This window comes from Boleophthalmus pectinirostris, unplaced genomic scaffold, assembly GCF_026225935.1.
Source record: "Boleophthalmus pectinirostris isolate CB_2022bp ecotype Guang Dong unplaced genomic scaffold, ASM2622593v1 HiC_scaffold_6, whole genome shotgun sequence".
In the NCBI taxonomy this organism is placed as follows: domain Eukaryota; kingdom Metazoa; phylum Chordata; class Actinopteri; order Gobiiformes; family Gobiidae; genus Boleophthalmus; species Boleophthalmus pectinirostris.
The window spans coordinates 6,580,551-6,603,181 of record NW_026571447.1 but is presented as its reverse complement, the minus strand read 5'-3'; the positions used below and the strand labels follow the sequence as shown (position 1 = coordinate 6,603,181).

Sequence of the window (22,631 nt, the reverse complement as noted above, 5' to 3'; positions counted from 1 at the left end):
AATATTAAAGAGCCTCAGTGTAGCTGCACATGTAGTGGCGGAATGTCAACACACACAAATTGCACAAATTTACTCATGCACAGCTCTGCACCGAATCGAACATCCCGTACCGAAACAGTTCGGCTTAAATACATGAACCGTTACACCCATATTTAACAACATACTGTGAAACATCCCAGACAAACCAATAACATCTTCAAGAAGAAACACAATGAATAGACCCTTCACCCTTTACACAGTGCACCTTTAAAGAGGGTGTATTATGCAAAGAGGTTTTAGATGCATGCATGTTTGAGTAATTTAGTGATCTCTCCTGGGCCTTATTCAAACTCTCCTTACAATTTGCTGTAAGATTTTGTGCAAAGCTCAAGCACACGCCTACGTCACCCATGCTCCCATATATATGCTCTATAAATATACAAAAGCAGGATACAAAACAGTACAATTTCATTAGCGGGATGCACACTGACTGTGTTGTGACAGCGCTCTGAAGGGGGAGTGACTACCTGCGGGGAGCAAACGGAGGAGAGACTCAGATCAGTTCAGTTTATTTGTCATTTGGAGTATAAAAAAACACATCGGAAAAATGGGTGCAAGAAGCCTGGAGCGCACATCATTCGTACACACATTCAAACAGACAAATTTAAACATTTTAAAAACACAAACCACAGAAAATGAGCACAAGTAAAAGACTCCATTAAAACATCATTTTAGTCAAAGATAAGATAAGTACATAAATAAATAAAAATAAAGTTTCCTGCTGCAGGTTTGGGGTAAAAGCTTAAGAAGAAAAACCGATGTGATTTTTTAGCAATTGCACTTGTATATTCATGCCAGCTCAAGTCATGAGAACGAGTCACACCCAAAAATGTGGAGTTTTCAACAACGTGCACCTCTACACCACTGATAGAAATAGGCTGATGAGAGACATTTTTCCTAAAATCGATGACCAGCTTGTGTGTTTTGGAAGTGTTCAGTTTCAAATGGTTCTGCTCACTCTTTTTCCACTTTTTCCACCCCTGATCTATGATGCGAGTCCTCGTTCACATTAAAAAGTAACACGGTCATTGGGCCTGTAGATACAAGACTGCCCGTGATCTCTGAACTGTGGCCCTCACATGTGTTAAGCATTAAACAACGAGGAGCCGTGCACTGTGCAGTTTTAAAGCATGAAGCGGAGTCAGAGAAAACTTTGTCCACTGTGTGTAAATGTTTCAAATAGGACTTATTTCACATTCTACTCAGAGAACAGTGATTTGGCTGTTGCCGGTGTTCTCCAAGCACTGTTACAATTTAAATGCCCGTTGATTTGAGCTCCCGAGGCAGACGTAGAGTAATAAGTAACATTTCAAAGTGTTTTTTTTTAAATTGTATGTTTGGACCAGTTATGCGTGTAAGCAATGACATGTGCGTGCTAGATTTGTGTCAGAATACCTACTTTACATGATCAAATAGTTTGGATTCAATATTTGATTTTATCATCATCGGCAGTAGCTCAGTTGGTGGAGCTTTCATCCACTGATCTGAAGGTTGGCAGTTTGAATCCCGCTCTCGACATAAACATCATTAGCCAGGCTGGTGCCACCTAGTGCCTCCCCTTAAATTCATTTCTCTCCAGAGACTAGGTCAGGAATCGGAATACACTAGTCGGTTTGCAAAAACCCCAGGAGTGTGAGTCCGGGCACCAGCCAATCAGTGAAGAGCCAGACATTCTGTGTTGGCAATGATTCCTGAGATCGAGGATTTAAAGCCGGAACAAAGAGAATGTTTTGTGAATTTAATCAAGGGGAAAGACATTATTGCCCTTCTTCCTATGGGATTTGGGAAAAGCTTAATATACCAGTTAGCCTTGTTAGTGGCGCATTACATAAATCACAACCAAATAGCAGCGACTGGTTAAATGAAAAAAGTACCCGCCCACTGTTGAGCGAACAAATTCTAATGCTGCTTGGTCAGACTGAAAAAAACAACAACAGATGAATCAGGCTAAAACATCATGGGCTGAGAGGTCAGATTCACCCACCCACAGAGGCTGGTGTGAATCCAGCTCCAACAGATGAATGCTGTCGTTGTGTCCTTGGGCAAGACACTCTTAACCCACCTCGCCCCCAGTGTGTATGTACACTGGTCTTTGAATGTGTGTGTGAATGGGTGAGTGGTTCCTTGTTGTAAAGCGCTTTGAGTGTCTTGAAGGTGGAAAAGCGCTATAGAAAAATGTGACCATTTTCATTACATCGTATTTTATTTTGTTTCCATATGTAGAAAACTTTATATAAAAAACTATATTATAATAGAAAATTCACACTGTAGCCTATGATATAAATATAAAGACTGCAGTGCTTCCAGTCATTTGTTTCTCTAATATAGTGGGAGCCTTATTTGATAGAAGACATGGGCCTGTCAAAATGAGCTCCTCTCCTCGAATTCATAGAAATGAGTGAATAATGGTGATTAATCCGTGTATCATTCGTTCATTAATTTTTAAAATAAAAAAAACAAAATCAAAAATAAGACTAAACCAGTACTGAGTGTCGGGAGGGGCCCAGAGGTGCGCCTGCGTAGACTGTTGGGTGATCAGTACTGAGACCGCGACTAGACCGGGACTGAGACCAGGACCAAACCAGGACTGAAACCAGGACCAGACCGGGATTGAGACCAGGACTGAGACTGGGACCAAACGAGGACTGAAACCAGGACCAGACTGGGACTGAGACCAGGACTGAGACAGGGAACAAAAAATCAAAAACTGAAAAAAAATAAATAAATAAAATCGTTATCCATTTTTTCATTTTGTTTTTGGAGACAAGTAATGAACAAAATAGTTATTTTTTTCATTTTCTTATTTTTGGTTTTATATTGAAAAACAAATGAATGATACACGGATTGTGATTCTCCAGTGGGAGCATGATTCCATGGTGAAATTGGCCTGTCGATAAGTGCTCCCTTTAGTTGGAGCCCTATTTGAGCAGAATACGACTGTCCAAATGAACTAATACACATATTCATATAAATGAGTTGAAATTGTACAGAAGTAAGGTATAAAGCAGGGCTGTCCAAACTTTTTTCATCAAGGGCCACAAATCTAAACACAGACGAAGCAGAGAGTTGATCGAGGGCCGTAGACTGATGCTTTATTCACGCTAAGATCCTTAAAACCACACACTAAATATTAACTATTAGCTTTATAAAGGTAGATTTTCAAAAAAACTTGCAGTAAAAATTTTATTTTTAATTGATGCAAGGTCATTTGGGCCAATTCACCTGGAAGCCTGAGGGCCAATAAAAAATTTGTCTGAGGGCCGCATTGGCCCACGGGCCATAGTTTGGACATGCCTGGTATAAAGAGTGATCACTGTGTACAAACAGAATCAAACCCGAGTCTCTAATCCAATGAAATATGTTGTAAAACTGCGGACGTTAGCTTTATTGGCTCTATACAACTGTAAACAGAAAAACGTAAGGTCGACAGGGTAGCGCATTTCGACAAAACACCAGACTACTTGTGCGCTATGAAGTAATAACGCATGGCAGTTAACCATTGTAGTATGTAGCGTAGTATAAACGCATATATAGTGTACATGTGTGTATCTCCACGTCACTTGACTATGACTCTGTGCATTGTTACAACACAACTCGTGTGTTGGGGACAAAACCAGCACAGCTCATAAACATGCAGAGGTCTGTAAATGGAACACCACAGGCTCATTTTCACCAAACGCAGAAAAAAGACGGACTCAGGGCAATAAAAGCTCAAATATAGATCACTCCAACCACCTCTGAGACACCTACCCACTTTTACCAGCACTTTTACTGAAAAACAAACGGGCCATTTGTGATCTGCCCTTTTATTTTGTTGACTTTGTGGTAACTACCAAATTTACCAAAGCGGCTCTATTTGTCAAACCAGGAGTCAACTCTTTTAGGGGGAAACTAGTTCTTTAAAACAAAACAAAACAAAACAATTTTCAGAGAGATTAGCAATATACATAATTTTATTTTTTGGATTTAGTGAACATTTTGGATAATAAACATAACCACTAAATGAGAATTACATGTATATCAGAACCTAATTTTCACAGAGCTAAACCAGATTCTTTGGTGAAATGTTGAAATAACTGAAGTCTTTGCTACATATCGGCTGCTAGTGTCAAAATTGTTGTGAATTCATCGCAATAAATCAAGCCAAATTTGACCATACATTCATTCTGATTGGATAAACAATAAGAACAAATGCAATAGGTCAGATTTATGGTATCAGGCTATTTGTTGTCTATCTTGCTTTGTTCAGATGTGTGTATTGTTTTGTCACACTTGTGTTTTTGTGTGTTCAGGTGACGGGGAAGGAGCTGCCCTATAACCCGCGCTGGGCCCTGCCTCTCCAGCTCTACGTGGTGCTTCACTTCGTGCTGGTGCTGAAGACCTACCACGACCTCTTCGAAAGCAAGATGGTACGTGGGTCTATTGGTACTCTGAAGAACTTGAGAAGAAATGATTGATACTTTGCAGCAACTTTTTTGGGGTTGTGATGCCAAGGTGACTAGATTTTCAAAATAGGGTTAGTTGGTAATAATAAAAATGAGAAACGAGTGCATAATCGGGAAAATTGTTCTGTACTCGGCGCTGTGTTGTGTTTTGTTCATATTTAAGCAGCTTTTCTGTATTTTACTGAAACAAGTGACAATTTATGCCTCTATTTACTGTTGGCAGGGATCAAATTGGTCAAAAATGGGGAAACCTGGGACAGTTCTTGTGTAAAACTGGGACAAATCAGTGGTTTTAGATTAATCTGCTGGGACAGGGGACGCAGGGCTCAAAACTGGGACTGTCCCGGGTAAATAGGGACATTTGGTTACCCTATGTGATGCTAACTTCAAGTACTGCTCTGTCTGAGGCGCGTTTGACTTTAATCTGAGCTTTATTATAATAAAATCTGACCATAAAGAACAGACAATGATGCAAACAGATTGAACTGTTTACATGTCTGTTTTTGTATGCCTTCTACATGCTATTTTTATGTTTTCGGTATTGTTCTTTTTTATATTGTATTTTTCGGACTATAGGGCACACCAGATTATACAGTGCAATATCAGTAATGTTGAATTCTCTCGTCTATTTTCATACATAAGGTGCTGGATTATAAGGAGCATTAAGCAAAACAAACCGACGACACTTGAGACTGATCCCTTAGCCCTGGTGTCCACGATCCATTGGCAGATTGTGGCGTAATTCGCCCGGCGTTAATAATGTGTATTATGAATGTGAATCTGGGTGAATAATTGAAGTTGTTTTTTTTTAATTTCCTACGAGGATGATGCAAATATACACTGAGTAATAATGTGTTTAATGCAGCTTTGCGCACACTTGTTCATGTTTTACAAAAATGGAACTTATAAAAAACTTAAAAACTGCTTGCTCCCTGTGCCACTGATGCGATGAGCTTCTGTCGGACTAAAGGACATGACTCAGTGGAATATGACTACATTTATATGATGACGTCTGAACAGAAGATGCAAAAGTGGCATTGCGTCATCACTTTTTATTCTGCGTTTAGACGAGCGTTTTTGGGAGGAAATCTGCGTACATACGGTGATGCAAAAGTGTGTGGAATTTGACTGGGTATGTATGCCAACCGACATGTTTGTTTCTGTGTGCTGTATGTATGTGACATAAATGTGTATGCGACGTGAGCAGATCTGACCAGAGTTTTGTGTCTTGGGCAGTGTAGACGGAAACGCTACGGTGGAGCGTATTCAACTTTTCCACTTTGGAGGGTGGTTTCCGATTTTTATGTTTTTAAGCCCCAAAAACGCCGTCACCGTCTAAACGAAAGGCACTTCCAATAAAATATTTAGTTGTTTTAGTGTTAGCAAGCGCTCTCGTGTAAACAGGCCATACATGTATCCTTTCTGCGACAAGGCGATGGCAGCAGGGCGAAGTAAACTTCACCCTTTACTCAGCAAGGCTCCTGACTACAGTCGCCATAATGCTCTAATAATCCATCAAGCAGTGCGGCTAAGGCTACATTCAGAGTGCAGGGCTTAACGCTCAATTCAGATTGTTTTGTGAAATCCGATGTTTTTGCGAGGTCGTTCACATTTCCAATTAAATGCGACTTGTATGTGACTCCAGTGTGAACATTAAACGACCCAAAAGTGTCCCGCATGTGACACTGGAGATACGACGACGTCAACCGCAGCGAGCGTCTCTGTGTTTACGGAAGTTGTCCAAACATGGACGGAGCATTGAGCACCTGGAGATTTTAAAGTTCCTCTCGTACCAGAGCCAGAACATGTACAACTGATTTATTTTAAGGAGGAGATTGAGTAGGAGAAGGACGAGGTTTTTGGCCGTGGTGTTTTGTGGGGCAGCGGCAGCGACGTCCGTTGAAAGGAACGTGTGGATGTGGAGACATAGAGTGAATGGTGAGTGGCGATGTGCTTCACTTCAATGACATGGAGTTCATTAACAATTTTCGCCTACTTCAGCACAGAATAGTGACATTTGTGGCTTGTTCAGACTGAAGTCACATGTCAAAAGTTCAGATATGTATCGGTTTTAGGAGCACATATCCAAGTGGCCTGGGTCGCATTTGAAAAAATCGGATCTGTGTCGTTCAGACTGTCATTAATAGATCAGATACAGGTCACATAGGGGCCAAAAAATTGGATTTGGGTCACTTCAGTCTGCCGTCTGAACGCAGCCTTAGTTGTACTAAACCATTTCTGAGCGTCGTGTACCACATAAAATCAGTTCGAGGTCAGTAAGCACAACCTGAATTAATATATAAAGGTGCACTGTTGATTTTTGAGAATCTTAAAAGATTTTAAGAACGCCTTATAGTCCGAAAAATACAGTAAATAAAGATGTATTATTTATTATTATTACTCAGCTGTATCTGTACCAAGTGAGCTGATTTGTGCTCTTAAACAAGTTCCTCTCAAACAAAAAACAACGTTGCAATAACATTAATCATTAGCCAACAGTTTTCAGTTACTCTAATAATTTTTAGTTGAAAATCAAACTCCTAAACAGGACCAAGAACGCTTGTTTTAATCACAGGCTCTTGAAAATGCGTTGTTTAAATCGATCTTTTACAGTGTTTAGTTGTTGGTAGCTGAAGAATATTATAACTTGAGTATAATCGTGATAGTTGTGCACATTTGTGGTTAAATTCGTTGACTTTTTTTTATGCAGTGTTTACATTTTACACTCATTTTAGCACGTTTCTGATGGATTACAAAAATATCAACTAATAAAAAAAACTAAAGCGGTCCCTATTTAAGAGCTAGGTGGTCCGGGGCCTTAATTGTAGGCTGTATTTTTTCATCATTATTGCTCCCAGTTCCACGGTTTGTTGTGGCTTGAGTCTTGTCCTTTACTTAAGTCTCAGCTCCGTGACAGAATGACGGATGGACATTCCTCCGCAGAACAACCCCTGTCTATTATTTTCCGCTGCACTGGCCAAACGCGCCCCGTGCACCCCCTCCGGCCCCCCCCCGCCCCCCTGCCCCCCACAGGTCTCCTCAGGATAGTTTTCTTTGGATGCCGTTTATACCGTATGGACATAGTTGTGGTTCGCCAGCACGCACCGTCCCACCCAGGCCATAAATCCAACGCACTACTGTCTTTGGTTGTGGTTGCTGTTTTATACTTTTTCTCTTGCTCTATCTATCTTTTTTCTCATTCTCTATCTCTCTTTATTTATCTATCTTCTGTAAATAATATCATTAAAAAGCAGAAAATTGGTATTCGGGGTGAGATCGGTATCGAATCCAGAGCCAAAAAATTATAAATATACTGTATCTTGACATTACTGGTCACAAACCCCAAAATTTCAAACTCAATTCTGATACTAAAGAATTGACTTTTTAAATATTAGTATCTGATTTTCTATACTTTTGACATCTATTTGCCTATCTGTCTATCTTTTCACTCTCTCTTTCTCGCTGTGCAACTCTCGATATCGAACGATGCCTTGACCTCCCCCAGTAACAATTCTTTTTTTTTAAATTTTAATCATTCTAAAATCAAAATAAAAAATCTTATCTTGTTTATAAAATGTGGTATTTACAATATGTGGTAATTCTTAACAAATGTTTGTACTTTTCATTTCTAACTCTCTCTCTCTGTCTGTCTCTCTCTCTAACTACATATCTTTCTATCTTATCCACCCCTCCTTTCGTTCACTCTCATTCTCACTCTGTTTCTCTCTCTTTTTTCTGTCTCTTTCTCTCTCTGTCCTGTCCATCCCTCATTTATCTCTCTCTAACTACATATCTTTCTATCCTATTCATCCCTCTTTTCCCTTTCTCTCTCTCTCTCTCTCTAACTACACATTTTCTATTCTATCATCCATCCTTTCTCTCTTTGTCTCTCTCTCTCTCTGCTACACATCTTTCTATCCTATCCATCCTTCTTTTCTCTCTTTGTCTTCTTGCTGTCTCTTCTCTCTTGAGTTCATATCTTTCTGTCCTATCCAGCCTTCCTTTCTCTCTCTCTGCTATACATCGTTCTATCCTTTCCATCCCTCCTTTCTCTATTTGTCTCTTTGTCTCTCTCACTCTCTCTCTTAGTATTTATCTTTCTATCCTATTCATCCTTCCTTTCACTCTCACTCTTGCTCTGTGTTTCTCTCTCTCTCTAACTACACATGTTTCTATCCTATCCATCCTCTCTCTCTTTGTCTCTCTCTCTGTCTGCTATACATCTTTCTATCCTATCTATCTTGCTTTTCTCTTTCTATCTCTAACAACATCTTTCTATCCTGTCCCTCCCTTTTTTCACTCTCGCTCTTTGCTCTTTGTTTCTCTGTTTTCTCTCTCTAACTCCATATCTTTCTGTCCTGTCCATCCCTCCTTTCACTCTCTCTTTCACACACTCCCTCTTTCTCTCTCTCTCTAACGCCATATCTTTCTATCCTTTTCATCCCTCCTTTCTCTCTTTGTCTCTCTCTCTCTGTCACTCTCTCTAACAACATCTTTCTATCCCATCCATCCCTCCTTTCACTCTCACTCTTGCTCTTTGTTTCTCTGTGTTTCTTTCTCTCTAACTCTCTCTGTAACTCCACATCTTTCTGTCCTATCATACCTCCTTTCACTCTCTGTTTCACACACTCCCTCCCTCTCTCTTTCTCTCTCTTCCTCTCTCCCTCTCTCCTCGGGCCGGTGGTCCTCGAGTGAACACAAACTCCTTAATTGTCCAGTTCCTTTCGAGCCTTTGGGCCAAACAGACGCGAGGACGCAGCAATCAGAGCGAGCGCGATACATCATGTCATGTATTTATAACCAGCCCACCTGCTTATTTCGCCTGACAGTCCCCGGCACACGCAGCGCCAATTTATGGGTTTAGCGCTAATTCTAAACCAGGGCCTATTTCAAACAGCCTGCAATGACATCACCAGGCGGCCGCGTACAGTTTATTATAGGTTAGCAAAAATATACGCTATAGTGGAACATAAACAGCAGCATTAGAGCTAAAGTGAACGTGGCTGTAGCAAAGCACAATGTCCAACTCGGTAACTTTGACGGCGGAGGCTCCTGTGACGGCTCTGGGCGGGGCTCGCTGTGTAAAAACGGTCGGTGTTATTCAGAGACGGAGGTGGCGGTGAACTGTGTGCAGCAGGTTCAAAAGTTGTAGGGAGTAGAGAAGGTTTCATTGGTGGTCGTCTGGATTGTTTTTGCGATCAAGGAGCCATTTTCGATGGATGGAACTGGAACCTGATTGATGAAATTGGTGAAATTAAGTGGTTGTTTTTCCCGTATCCGTGGAGAACTAAGGAGCTAGTTATGGATATTTGAGATGCTATAGTCTTAAAAAAATAAATAAATAAAAAGCCAGAGTTCTTTTGCAATTTTCGCCCTAACAACATGAAACTTGTCACTACACACACCCGTACCATTAGTTTGACACCCTCCAAATTTGAGATCAGTCGGACGAGTGGTTCGAGAGTTATGCATGGAACAGACAAACAAACAAACCAACAGGAGGAAACACAGACGTTACTATAGGCTTTCTACAAAAATAGCCCAAGATCTTTGGCATTTTTCGCCCTAACAATATGAAACATGGTATTGCACACACCAGTGCCATTAGGATGACACCCTCCAAATTGATGATGAAGATGAGGAGTTTGAGAGTTATGCAAGGAACAGACAAACAAACAAACCAACAGGAGGAAACAGACAGATGTTGCTATAGTTTATAGTTTTTTTTGTTTTGTTTTTTTATAAAAAAAAAAAAAAAACAGAGCTCTTTGGCATTTTTCACCCTAATAACATGAAACTTGGCACTGCACACACCCATAACATTAGGATGACCCCCTCCAAATTTGAGATCAGTCGGATGGGTGGTTCGAGAGTTATGCATGGAACAGACAAACAAACAAACCAACAAACCAACAGGAGGAAATAGACGTTGCTATAGGTTTTCTACAAAAATAGCAAGAGATATGTGGCATTTTTCACTCTAACAACGTAAAACTTGGCACTGCACACACCTGTACGGTTAGGACGAAACTCTCCAAATTTGAGATCAGTCATATGAGCGGTTTGAGAGTCATACATGGAAGAGACAAACAAACAAATCAACAACTCGACAGGAGAAAACAGATAGACATCGCTATAGGGTTGTGACAAAAATAAAGTCAGATATATTTTGCATTTTTCACCCCAACATGAAACTTGGCACTGCACATACCCATACCATTAGGATGACACCCTCCAAATTTGAGATTAGTTGGACAAGTGGTTGAAGAGTTATGCCTGGAACAGTCAAACAAATAAACCAACAAACCGACAGGAGGAAACAGACAGTCGTTGCTATAGACTTTTTACAAAAAAAGCTAGAGATCTTTGGTGTTTTTCACCCTAACAACATGAAACTTGGCACTGCACACACCCGAACCATTAGGATGACACCCTCCAAATTTGAGATCAGTTGGATGAGTGGCTCGAGAGTTTAGTGTGGAACAAACAAACAACAAACCAACAGGAGGAAACAAGACAGACACTGCTTTTTTTGTTGTTGGCGTTTTTCACCCTAAAAACATGAAACTTGGCATTGTGCACCCCCATGCCATTAAGATGACACCCTCCAAATTTGAGATAAGTTGGAAGAGCGGTTCGAGAGTTATGCATGGAAAAGACAAACAAACAAATCAACAAACCGATGGAGGAAGCAGACTATAGACTTTCTCCAAAAAAGTCAGATTTATTTGGCATTTTTCGCCCTAACAACATTAAACTTGGCACTGCACACACTCGTACCATAAGGATGACACGCTCCAAATTTGAGATCCGTCAGATAAGTGTTTATGTGTAGAACAGACAAACAAACAGGAGGAAACAGACAGACATTCCTTGCTTTAATAGATGTGGCAGAAGACCTTCCAGAAGAAATACTTTGATTGAATTAACCTTTTCTTCGCCAACTGAAACACCAGAACTGAGTAAGAATGAGTTGTTGTGATACTTCAAAACACAGAGGATGCCAGGAGGGAGACTTTTGACTGTGCCTGTCCTCAAACTGCCCTGAGACACTCTTTCTCTTTCAGATCCACTGGGAATTTATCTTATTCTTGGTTCCTAAGTCCAACCCCAAAAGGGAGGAGTTTTACAATAATAACGACCTGCTCTTGTTTACAAAATTATGTATCTTGATCACAAAAACAGAGCTCACATGACGACCAACGAAACTCACATACGCTGAACCACTCCTGGACGAATGAAGAGGACTGTTCACCATAAAAGGTTCCATAGTGCACCTTTAACACCTGGGAAACAAAACAAAACATAAAGAGGTAACCGTTGTGTAATCGTAAACTCAAAATGACCTTGGCACACATGTAGGGTTGTGTGATGATTAAACAGTGTGTAAATACCCCCCTAAGAGCACACACAGAAGGTCAGAGGTCAGTGTGTTTGGACGCGGGGTCAACAGGAGCGGAGGCCCTGAACTGTGACCAGACTGACTTTACTCTGGATGTGGAATAGTCCTGTTTGCACAAGAGCAAGAGCACTATAAATCAATAAGAGGGATTAAAATAGCCTCTTCTTTACACGTACAGTCTTGTCCAGTGTTTCCCAAAGCTGACTTTTTTCGCTGCTTTTGCCAATAATTGTATTTAGAACTTTAACTGTGAGATACTTGAACTCCTCCACTTGAGGCAAGGACTCTCCAACCACCTGGCTCTCAATTTTCCGGTCAGTCTTCGTTCCTACCCTCACCTATGGTCATGAGCTCTGGGTAATGACCAAAAGGACGAGATCGTGGAGACAAATGAGTTTCCTCCACAGGGTGGCTGGGCGCTCCCTTAGAGATAGGGTGAGAAGCTCAGTCAAACGGGAGGAGCTCAGAGTAGAGCCGCTGCTCCTCCACGTCTAGAGGAGCAGCTGAGGTGGCTCAGGCATCTGTTCTGGATGTCTCCTGGACGTCTCCCTTGGGAGGTGTTCTGGGCATGTCCCACCAGGAGGAGGCCCCGGGGAAGACCCAGGACATGCTGGAGGGACTATGTCTCTCAGCTGGCCTGGGAACGCCTTGGGGTCCCCCCGGAGGAGCTGGAGGAAGTGTCTGGGGTGGAAGAAGTCTGGGAGTCTCTGCTTAGACTGCTGCCCCCTCGACCCAGCCCCAGATAAGTGGAAGAAAATAGATGGATAGACATTAACTGTGCACTGTGTAACTTTTGTGATGCATGTTCCACCTCCTGCATTGAACTTCTCTATCTTCATGGAGGCATGGTGGTGATGCAATCAGGGCAAGTTACACTTCAGATCTGTGTAAACACTTGTATTTGAATAAACAGATATATAGATATGTTTTGTTAGATATAATTAGGGGTGGAACATTAACCTGTTAATTATGATTAATTTATTACAAAGAAAATAACATGTATTAAAAATATGAACACATTTGATCACACTTAGCACGCCAAACAACACAGAACATTTGTCAGTGCACCATGTTGTGGTACGCCACTCATACTGAAGCACACAGTTTCAGCTACAACAACAATGGAGCAACAATGAAAGTGCTCTGGGTTGCTGGATGGTACATTTCTATAAAAAAAAAAAACAACAACAAAAAACTACCCGATGGAAATATTGACAAAGGTGTTCTTTATTGCAAACTGAGAGAAGAGTTTGTAGATCACAGAAGCACCTCAACTCTACAATAACATTTAAATGCAAAACATGTGACCGCAAGCACAGAAACTCCTGAACCTGTTGGCGGGAGCAGTTCTGAGTACAACAACAACAAGAGGTGTTAGCAGCCCAAACTTGCACAAATAACAGGCTTGTAAACACCTGTAGTTGAATAAACAGATATATAGAAATGTTTTGTTAGATATAATTAGGGGTGGAACATTAACCCATTAATGAGCCTGTAATTAATTAGATTTTTTTTTTAAGTCCCATTCCGAGATATAATGCATACTGTGTACAGGCAGAGCAATCACAGCTTTGTGGTGGTCACCCTCTCCACCAGAAAAGTTGCATAGTGCACCTTTAATTCAAATTTTGGTGAAATAAAAATAGAAACACTTAACATTAATTAATAAAATGTTAAAATATATTAATACATTTTTTTTTTAAATCCAGGATGTATATAAAAAGAGTGAATTTGCAGTTTTTTTACATTTACTTTTTCTAACAAACATTTGGATCGTCTTAATATTTGACTTTCTTACACAATTGAAGAAATGTGCCCCTAATCCACAATTACATCCAGATATTAACAAATTATTCATGCTACCAAAATCATTACCTGTCCAGCCAGAGCCATACCCTTTGACCAAACTTTAAACTTAAGATGAGTGGATCTGGAGCTATATCCCCAATTTCAGAGGCGCGACTGACCAGAATCAGAGAGAAAAAAACAGACAGGGCTGTCAGTGCTTATGTGGAAAAAAGTGGAAAAAACAACATATTAAAGGACCGAGAAACAGCAAAACTTATTTATCTCAGGTAAAATAAGTCATGTATTTTGTTCGAGGAGTTGTCTTCTCCATTTGAGAGACACATGCAACTAATCAAGATCTGTGTGGTTGGAACATCTCAAGTTTGGACTGAGGATTTTCACGCTCTCTGGTCCAATTCTAGATTTGAACGGAATGTAGAAGAGACTGGCTGGGCGACCGAAATCACTGCCGTACAGAAAATGGGACATGATTCTTACAATTTGCGTTACACAATTGGTCACACGCTACACTCTTTGGCCCTGTTTACTAGCGGCTGCAGTAGTGGCTTGTATAATGAGCTAACGGCCTTTACCCAGGGGACACTAGAACAACACGCCGCTGCTCCAAATGATTAGCTGACAGCAGAGCTAACAAAGCCGACCCCTGGGCCTAGCGTCGTTAGCGTTAGCACGGACTACAAACTGACTACGTTTCCCTGTGACACGCCGGGTCATGTGACTATAGCTCCGGGCTGTGGGTCCCTTGGGTTGTGAAACAGGGAGAAGTTCACATAACCTTTAGATCCAGAATACATCATGATATAATAAGACTGGATACGTAAGCGCCAAATTTGCTTCCTCAATCCATTAAAAAACATTTTGACTTTTTTTTTTTTTTTTCTAGTGTTGCTAAGACAGTACTTAAGACTGGGTTACATTGTTTGCTCCCCATCTAGTTAAAGAATTGATCAAAAGCAGTGAGTTTTAAGTCGGACAATTCATCTGACCTTATCTTGGGCTTTAAAATCGCACTGTGTAATATTTTAGCCAAACTATAGACAGAAGTAAAAGTATGTTTAGGGCTGTTGCAGTTAGGGAATTTCTCCTGCAGTGCAGAAGGAAAAGAAACATTTGGCTTTTGAACAAGTGCCACTGCCATCTCTCCAACTCACTGTGGCAGGTTGAGTTATAGTCCTGCACCAGGTCGAGTACCCATGAACTTAAGAGAGAGAGAACCCCAGAGCATGCGCAGTAGGGTGTCCGCAAAGCGTGATCGGGTGACGGCTGCACTCATCTCTGTAAGGCATGGAGTTTGGTGCCGGTCCTTTTGCCTGCGGTCACCCTACAGTCTACACGGGCGCACCTCCAGGCCCGTCTCGACAGTGAGTCCTGCTTCCGTTCTGGTTTAGTCCTCCTGGTTCAGTCCTGGAATGAGTCCTAGGTTAGTCCTGGGTTAGTCCTGGGTTATCATGGGCACGGACGAGTAACGGGTGGAATGTTAACGAGTCCGGGCGGTTGTGGGTCTGCAAAAATGGACCCGTGCAGGACTCTGGGTCAGGTCACGTTGGTCACGGTGATCGCGGTGGCCCAACATGCACCACGGTGGGCCTCTGAGTACCGCGGTGATTCATTTTTGTGGTTATTGCGACAGTCCTGAGTATGTTTGTTTGTTTTTTTTCATTTTGGATGTTTTTATTGCACTGAAAAATGTCAATCAGCATGCATCCTTACTACTGTATGAGCGGGCTTGCATCTCCGCAAACCTGATTCTTAGGCCTCCTCTATCTTATGTCCATGGAAATATCGTTCTTTTGGCTGCAATTTTTCACAGTTTGCCAAAAATTGATCTATTGCCATGGAGAATGTTCCATTTTGTGGTTGTGTTAGTAAACAACACTGCAGTTTGTAGCCCTGCCAGCCCACTCCCCACTGCTGCCAACTGTTTCGGCCAAGACGCCAATCCAAGTATTCAGTTAGAATCAGTTAGAAAGTGAAAGACAAATTGCATAAGTGTCATAAGTCATGTTAAATTATGCAAAAGAAAGAAAAAAAGGAATCCTGGAGCGTTGAGGCTCCCCAGTGAGAGCTGTCAGACAGAAGACATATGTGTTGTCCTTCCTGTTGACAGACTGGTTCATGTTGACCATAAAAGGCCATTGATACTTGTGCTGTGGGTCTGTGCAGAGCCACAAACAGATGATTTGTGGCTGACAGTCCCATGACTTCCTCAGGCGATCCCCTGTCGCCAGCTGCAGACAGCAGAATCTGGCCCATTATCGAGGTTAATAAACTGTAGTGGTATGTGGGCTTCCTGGTACAGTTATATCACTTTTATATAGATAATCAAATTCTTTTCTCCATGGAGACGTTATTGCTTTGTCAGGAATGTTTCACAGTATGATATTAAACATTTCTATCTTCATAGACACCCAACTAAACCAAGTTACAGGTCAGATTTATGGAGAGGTGACCTCATTCACAGTCAGAATCCCTGTTTTTGAGTATTTTTTAGCTGTTAAACCACCTGTAATTGAATAAATGTAAAGTAGAGCTGTTCAGTGTCATATTGTGGAACATAGAAACAAGCAGGTGATAGACCCCAACCAAAAAGTTACATAGGGCACCTTTAAATTTAAACTTATATTTTTTACCTTGAACCCACCTTTAGTTTTGTTATTACTTTGTACATTATTATCACGCCTGACTGATATCCATTTAGGAATAATTAGAATTTTCCTAAAAACCCAACACGTCCAGATGAAAAATACTGAAATGACCATGTGAAACTAAAGGATTAACAGTTTTTATGCATGATAAAACAGGATTAGTATAGTATATTAGTTCAGGTTAATATTGGATTATGTGGGGCCACAATAGTCTCCTCTTTTAAAGGAAAACATTGCTACTATCTTTGATTTGATTTGAAATTATTAGTTTACTGCTAGTATTAGTAGCGGCAGTTATTTTGGCTTATCTAAACCGGCCATGCTTAACACTGTGGTAAAATCAAAAGTCATGTGACCCAGTTAGTGTTTCCCATAGACTTTAGTGGCACATACATTTTCTGTATTATAATTCTCTTTCAATTTGCGGAATGTAAAACTCACTTATTCCCTGTATTTCATATTTTTAACAGTATATTTACTTTTATATTAATGACAATATAAAAAGTAACAATGCCACTATATAGTTCATGTTAATTTTAGACTATGGAGGGCCACCACAGTCTCCACTTTTAATGGAAAAAAAAAAAAAGTACGTTTTGTTTGTTGCTAATAGAGGCAGTTATTTTGGCTTAACTAAACCAGCAATGCCTAAAACTGTGATAAAATCAAAAGTCATGTGACCCAGTTAGTGTTTCCCATAGACTTTAGTGGTACAGACACTTTCTATATTCTAATTTTTTTTCAATTTGCAGAATGTAAAACTCACTTATTCCTTGTAATTACTATATTCACAGTATATTTACTTTTATATTAATGACAATACAATAAGCATCAATGCCACTGTATAATTCAGGTTAATTTTAGACTATGGAGGGACACCACAGTCTCCACTTTTAATGGAAAACATTGCTATTATCTTGCACAAAAAAAAAAAAAAAGAAGATTTGTTTGCTGCTAATAGTGGCAGTTATTTTGTCTTATCTGAACCAGCGATGCCTAAACTGTGGTAAAAATCAAAAGTCATGTGACCCAGTTAGTGTTTTCCATAGACTTTAGTGGCATATACACTTTCTGTTTTATAAATTTCTTTCATGCAGTTTGTGGAATGGAAAATTCACTTATTCCTTGTAATGAATATATTCACAGTATATTTACTTTTATGTTAATGACAATACAATAAGCAACAATGCCATTGTATAGTTCAGGTTCATTTTAGACTATGGTTAATTTTAGACTATGGAGGGCCACCTCTTTTAATGGGAAATATTAGTACTATTTTGTCAAAAAGGTACAATGTGTTTGTTGCTAATAGTGGTGGTTATTTTGGCTTATCTAAACCAGCAATGCCTAAAACTGGTCAAATCCAAAGTCATGTGACCCAGTTAGTGTTTCCCGTAGACTTTAGTGGCACATAGACTTTTTATATTATAATTCTCTTTCATGCGATTTGTGGAATGTAAAACCCACTTACTCCTTGTAATTAATATATTAACACTTTATTAACTTTTATATTAATCACAATAAAATAAACATCAGTGCCACTGTATAGTTTAGGTTCATTTTAGACTATGGGAGACCACCATAGTCTCCATGTTTAATTGGAAACACTGCTACTATCTTGCCAAAAAAAAAAAAAAAAAAAAGGTACAATTTGTTTGTTGCTAATAGTGGTGGTTATTTTGGCTTATCTAAACCAAAAGTCATGTGACCCAGTTAGCTGTCATGGGTAAAATAACAGGCAGAATGTTAAAAAGTGCACGTGCCAGTGTCTGACATATTTAAATCACAGTTTCAAGTAAACAGTGGAGCAGGCCTGTGGTTTGTAACTGCTCTTTGACTGCGCACCAAGAACCTGACAATTATATTCAAGCTAGCTTATATTTGAAATCATCATCTTGTGCGGTTCTAAGGCTGATGTTGTGTCCACAGTTGCTGTCTCCGATCACCGTCTTTGGCATGACCTGCTACATCCTCCTCACACTCACCGCACTGGGGTTCATCATCGACCAGAGGTACATCCAAATGACCTTTACGACCTTCTGTTCAAATGTGCTTCAGTTATCCAAAATGTGTCTGGAAATGTGATTTTGATTTGCTTTTTACTTAGAAAACAACCTGCATTACTATTGTGCACTCTACTATATCTATTACATAACTACAACTATACTATAACTACCTACTACTATATCTAATACTACACTATTACTATTACTATACCTACCTACTACTATACCTAATACTACACTATTACTATTACTATTACTATTATAGAGCTATAACAATACTATAACTACCTACTACTATACCTAATACTACACTATTACTATAATTATTACAGAATTATAACTATATTTATTACTAAAAGTACCTACTACTATACCTAATATTATACTATTACTACTATACCTACTACTATACTATTACTATAATTACCTACTGCTATACCTAATACTACACTATTATTAAAACTACCTACTACTATACCAAATACTATACTATTACTATAACTATACGTACTACAATACCTAATATTATACTATTACTACTATACTGTTACTATAATTACCTACTACTATGCCTAATAATACTCTTACTACACTATTACTACCTACTACTATACCTAATACTATATCATATCTACCCACTACTCTTCCTAATATTACACTATTACTATAACTACCTGCTGCTACACCTAATACTATACTGTTACTATAATTAACTACTGCTACACCTAATACTGTATAATTATTATGACTACCTATTACTGTACCTCTAATACTATACTATTACTATAACTACCTACTACTATACCTAATACTACATTACTATAACTATTTATTACTATACCTAATACTTTACTATTACTATAACTAACTAATACTGTACTATTACTATTACTACCTACTACTATACCTAATATTTTTTTTATAACGGTAAATACCTACTACTACACCTAACACTATATTATAACTATAACTACCCACTACTATACCTAATACTATACTATTACAATAACTACGTATAACTATAACTATTACTATTACTATTGCTATTAATATTACTATGTGACAACATACACAAAGTACAACTCAGTGTAAACTAATGATGTGGGAAACCGCTTATAACATGGTTCAAGTGTATTAATAGAGGAGTTAGTGTAAGAATATGACCCCTTAAGTAATACTATTTTAATTAACTGAGCTTGTCTTTGGTTCACACAACAATCATCTCATCACAGTAGTCAATAAATAGGTGAAAATATCCAACTTTCTTCCATGTTTTCAAAATAGTTAAATACACTGTAATCTCATTCAGCTCAACACATGATTTCTTCTTGCTCTGACATTTACACAGCAGTGGATGTTGTAAAATGTCCCTTGTTGTTTTTCTTCATTAGACCAAAGGCCGGGCTCCTGGAGATGCTGCGCTGTCTTGTCATGGTAACAATGCTGAGGTACAACATGCTGACTCCCCTGATGCCCGCCCTGACCGTAGCCACAGAGGTGAGGACCACTCCAAATGTTTATATGACAAAAATCTAAAAAACAAACGTAAATAGCCTCATTGTCCAAGATTTTTTACTTATAAAAGGCCTCTGATCTATGGCATTATGTTGTTTCTGCATGACAACATATTTTATTGGATTGTTATGATTAGAGATTGGGTAAAATGACCAAAATCAGCATCGACCAAACTATCGAAACTGAATTTAAAGTACAAACTTATCCACAACCTCTCCATAACGTTTTACTGCAAAAAAGTGTTCAAATAAAGCTTTATCCACATTAAGGCAGCTGATTGGACCCAACAAATGATCTGTATTTTGGCCAATCGATATATCGGCTTAAATAAAGAAGATCTATTGAGCTATTTTGTGTACTATATAGATTTCATCTATAGCTACAGGTTAAGAAAATAAAATTGGAGAATGAAATACGTGCAGAACAATGGGCGTGTGCTGGTGGAGGTAAAAACGGTTGATCGGCAATAGGCGTCTTGAAAATGAGCAATTAAAGATTACTCAAACATGAACGAATCACTCCAAATAACATTTCAGCTGAGTAAATGCCGAGGGAGAAACAACTCTGCCCTATGAAGGCAAAAGAGAGTGTAAAACTGAGAAAAATGACTTCAAAGTTTCTGTTTCGTCAAGACAAAAGTACAATAGGTCTGGCTCCCCAAAATTTGACAACAACGAAATATTGAGCTCAAAATGGACCTGTGACCCTTATTTGTCAGTTCCTGTACTCTGTCTTTATATCATGTGCCAGAAATAAGGAGTCGTGCAAAGATAAAAGGCAGAAGCTGACGTGATCGTTCCATTATTTGCTTGATTTTCACCATACATATATCCATTATAAGAACACCTCACCAAGGAATATGGACCATCTCAATATATCGAATTACAAGTCTCTTTGCTTAAATTAAGAGTTATGGTGCAGCAATTGCCAAAAAAATAAATAAATAAATAAAAATACAGAGGGAACTACATAGACCATGATCCTTTGCTCCATTTCAGTGCAGACTACATGAAGAAATAACACTTCTAAGCACTTTTAAGTCTTAGTTCTTTGGCTTAAGTCTTGTCAGGGCATTTAAAGAGGAAAAAGTAGCATATGAACAGTTTTAGCTGTTTAGCCTCCACAAAATATCACAATAAATATCGTACCGTGAGATTTGAATATTGTTACATCCCTAATCGTGAGTTTCTCCACCATATCATGACTTTTCCCAAGATATCGCAATAAATATCGTATCGTGAGGTTCATATCGTGACAATATCGTATTGTGAAACTTGGATATCGTTACACCCCTAGAAAATAGCCTCATTGTCCAATCATTTTTAAAACAAGAATGCAGATATTGAACGTATCATATTACACTATTCTCCGAGATATGTTATGACGTTGTTTCCTCATCACAACATATGCTTTATTGTTGTTACACTTGAAGATTTTGTAAAATGACCATAATCGGCATCGACCAAACTATCGAATTTGAATTTAAAGTACAAACTTATCCACAACCTTTCCATAACGTTTTACTACAAAAAAGTGTTCAAATAAAGCTTTATGCACATTAAGGCAAGGCTAAATATCTGTATTTTGGCCAATCAATATATATATTCAAATAAAATATATTTATTAAGTAAATCACAAGACATACACTGTTACTGTTACTGTTACTGTCTTTGGCCTTTGCACGACTCCTTATTTCTGGCACATGATTTAAAGACAGAGTACAGGAACTGACAAATAAGGGTCAAAGGTCCATTTTGAGCTCAATATTTCGTTGTTGTCAAATTTTGGGAGCCAGACCTATTGTACTTTTGTCTTGACAAAACAGAAACTTGAAAGTCATTTTTCTCAGTTTTACACTCTCTTTTGCCTTTGTAGGGCAGAGTTGTTTCTCCCTCAGCATTTACTCAGCCGAAATTTTATTATATTCGTTCATGTTTGAGTAATCTTTAATAGGTGGGTTTCACGTGACGTCACAGGGCTACGTTTGTCAGCACGCAAAATCAGATGGAGGGCAGGAAGTGAACTGACTGGAGGAAAATGCCGATGTGTTGTGTAGTTTACGGCTGTGCCAACTGTTCTAACCGAGAGAAGGAAAAGCGATTTTTTTAGAGTACCGAATATAGTCGTCCACAAAGGTCAGAAATGGGAAAAGCTGTTTTCGGTCGGGAGGAGCAGAATTCGCTAATGCTCGTGTCTGCAGTGACCACTTCGTCAAAGGTTTGTTCCAAAGCTAAATTGTTTTTTGTGGTTTACCTAAACATAAACGAATCATTAACGACTAACGGCTAACGACGTTTGTTGACATTAAATAGTTCAGATAGAGGTTACTGCGATACACTGCAGTTTTTCCCATAACATCTATACACATAAAATAAGAGAAACACTCACCCCGGCGAAGACCAAACGATAATCATCATTTAGGCGTTTTGCACCAAGGTTGAGGATCCATCCACTGACAAAAAAAGTTCTATGCCTCCAAACTTTTGTACTTTGCCTTCATCTGTTGTCTGGTGTAGAACGATGTCTGAAGAGCTAAATAGTTCGTGATCTCCTCTGCCTCGATTGTCGGCAAATCTTTTACTTCGGTTGAAAATTCTCTCATTTTCAATAAGATGGGGTCATGCCCGATAGATTTGTCAACTAACTGCTCGTACTTTTGCCTCGCTACTGGCTGTAAATCCTGACAATAAGAACTCTTCTCCATATCTGTGTTCTCCAGAGCCGTGTTTGTCGTGTTTGTCTTCACTTCCTGCCCTCCACCTGAAATTCG

General features: G+C 39.3%; 1 protein-coding gene across 1 annotated transcript in view; it reads left to right on the top strand.

Moving 5' to 3' along the window:
* The window catches only part of agmo (alkylglycerol monooxygenase), a 137,088-nt gene that overhangs the window by 78,508 nt on the left and 35,949 nt on the right, over nucleotides 1–22,631 (top strand). The window contains exons 10-12 of the mRNA XM_020923727.2: nucleotides 4,332–4,448; nucleotides 18,270–18,352; nucleotides 19,738–19,843. Of these exons, the coding sequence (XP_020779386.2) occupies nucleotides 4,332–4,448; nucleotides 18,270–18,352; nucleotides 19,738–19,843 (306 nt within the window). The remainder of the gene's footprint in view (nucleotides 1–4,331; nucleotides 4,449–18,269; nucleotides 18,353–19,737; nucleotides 19,844–22,631) is intronic.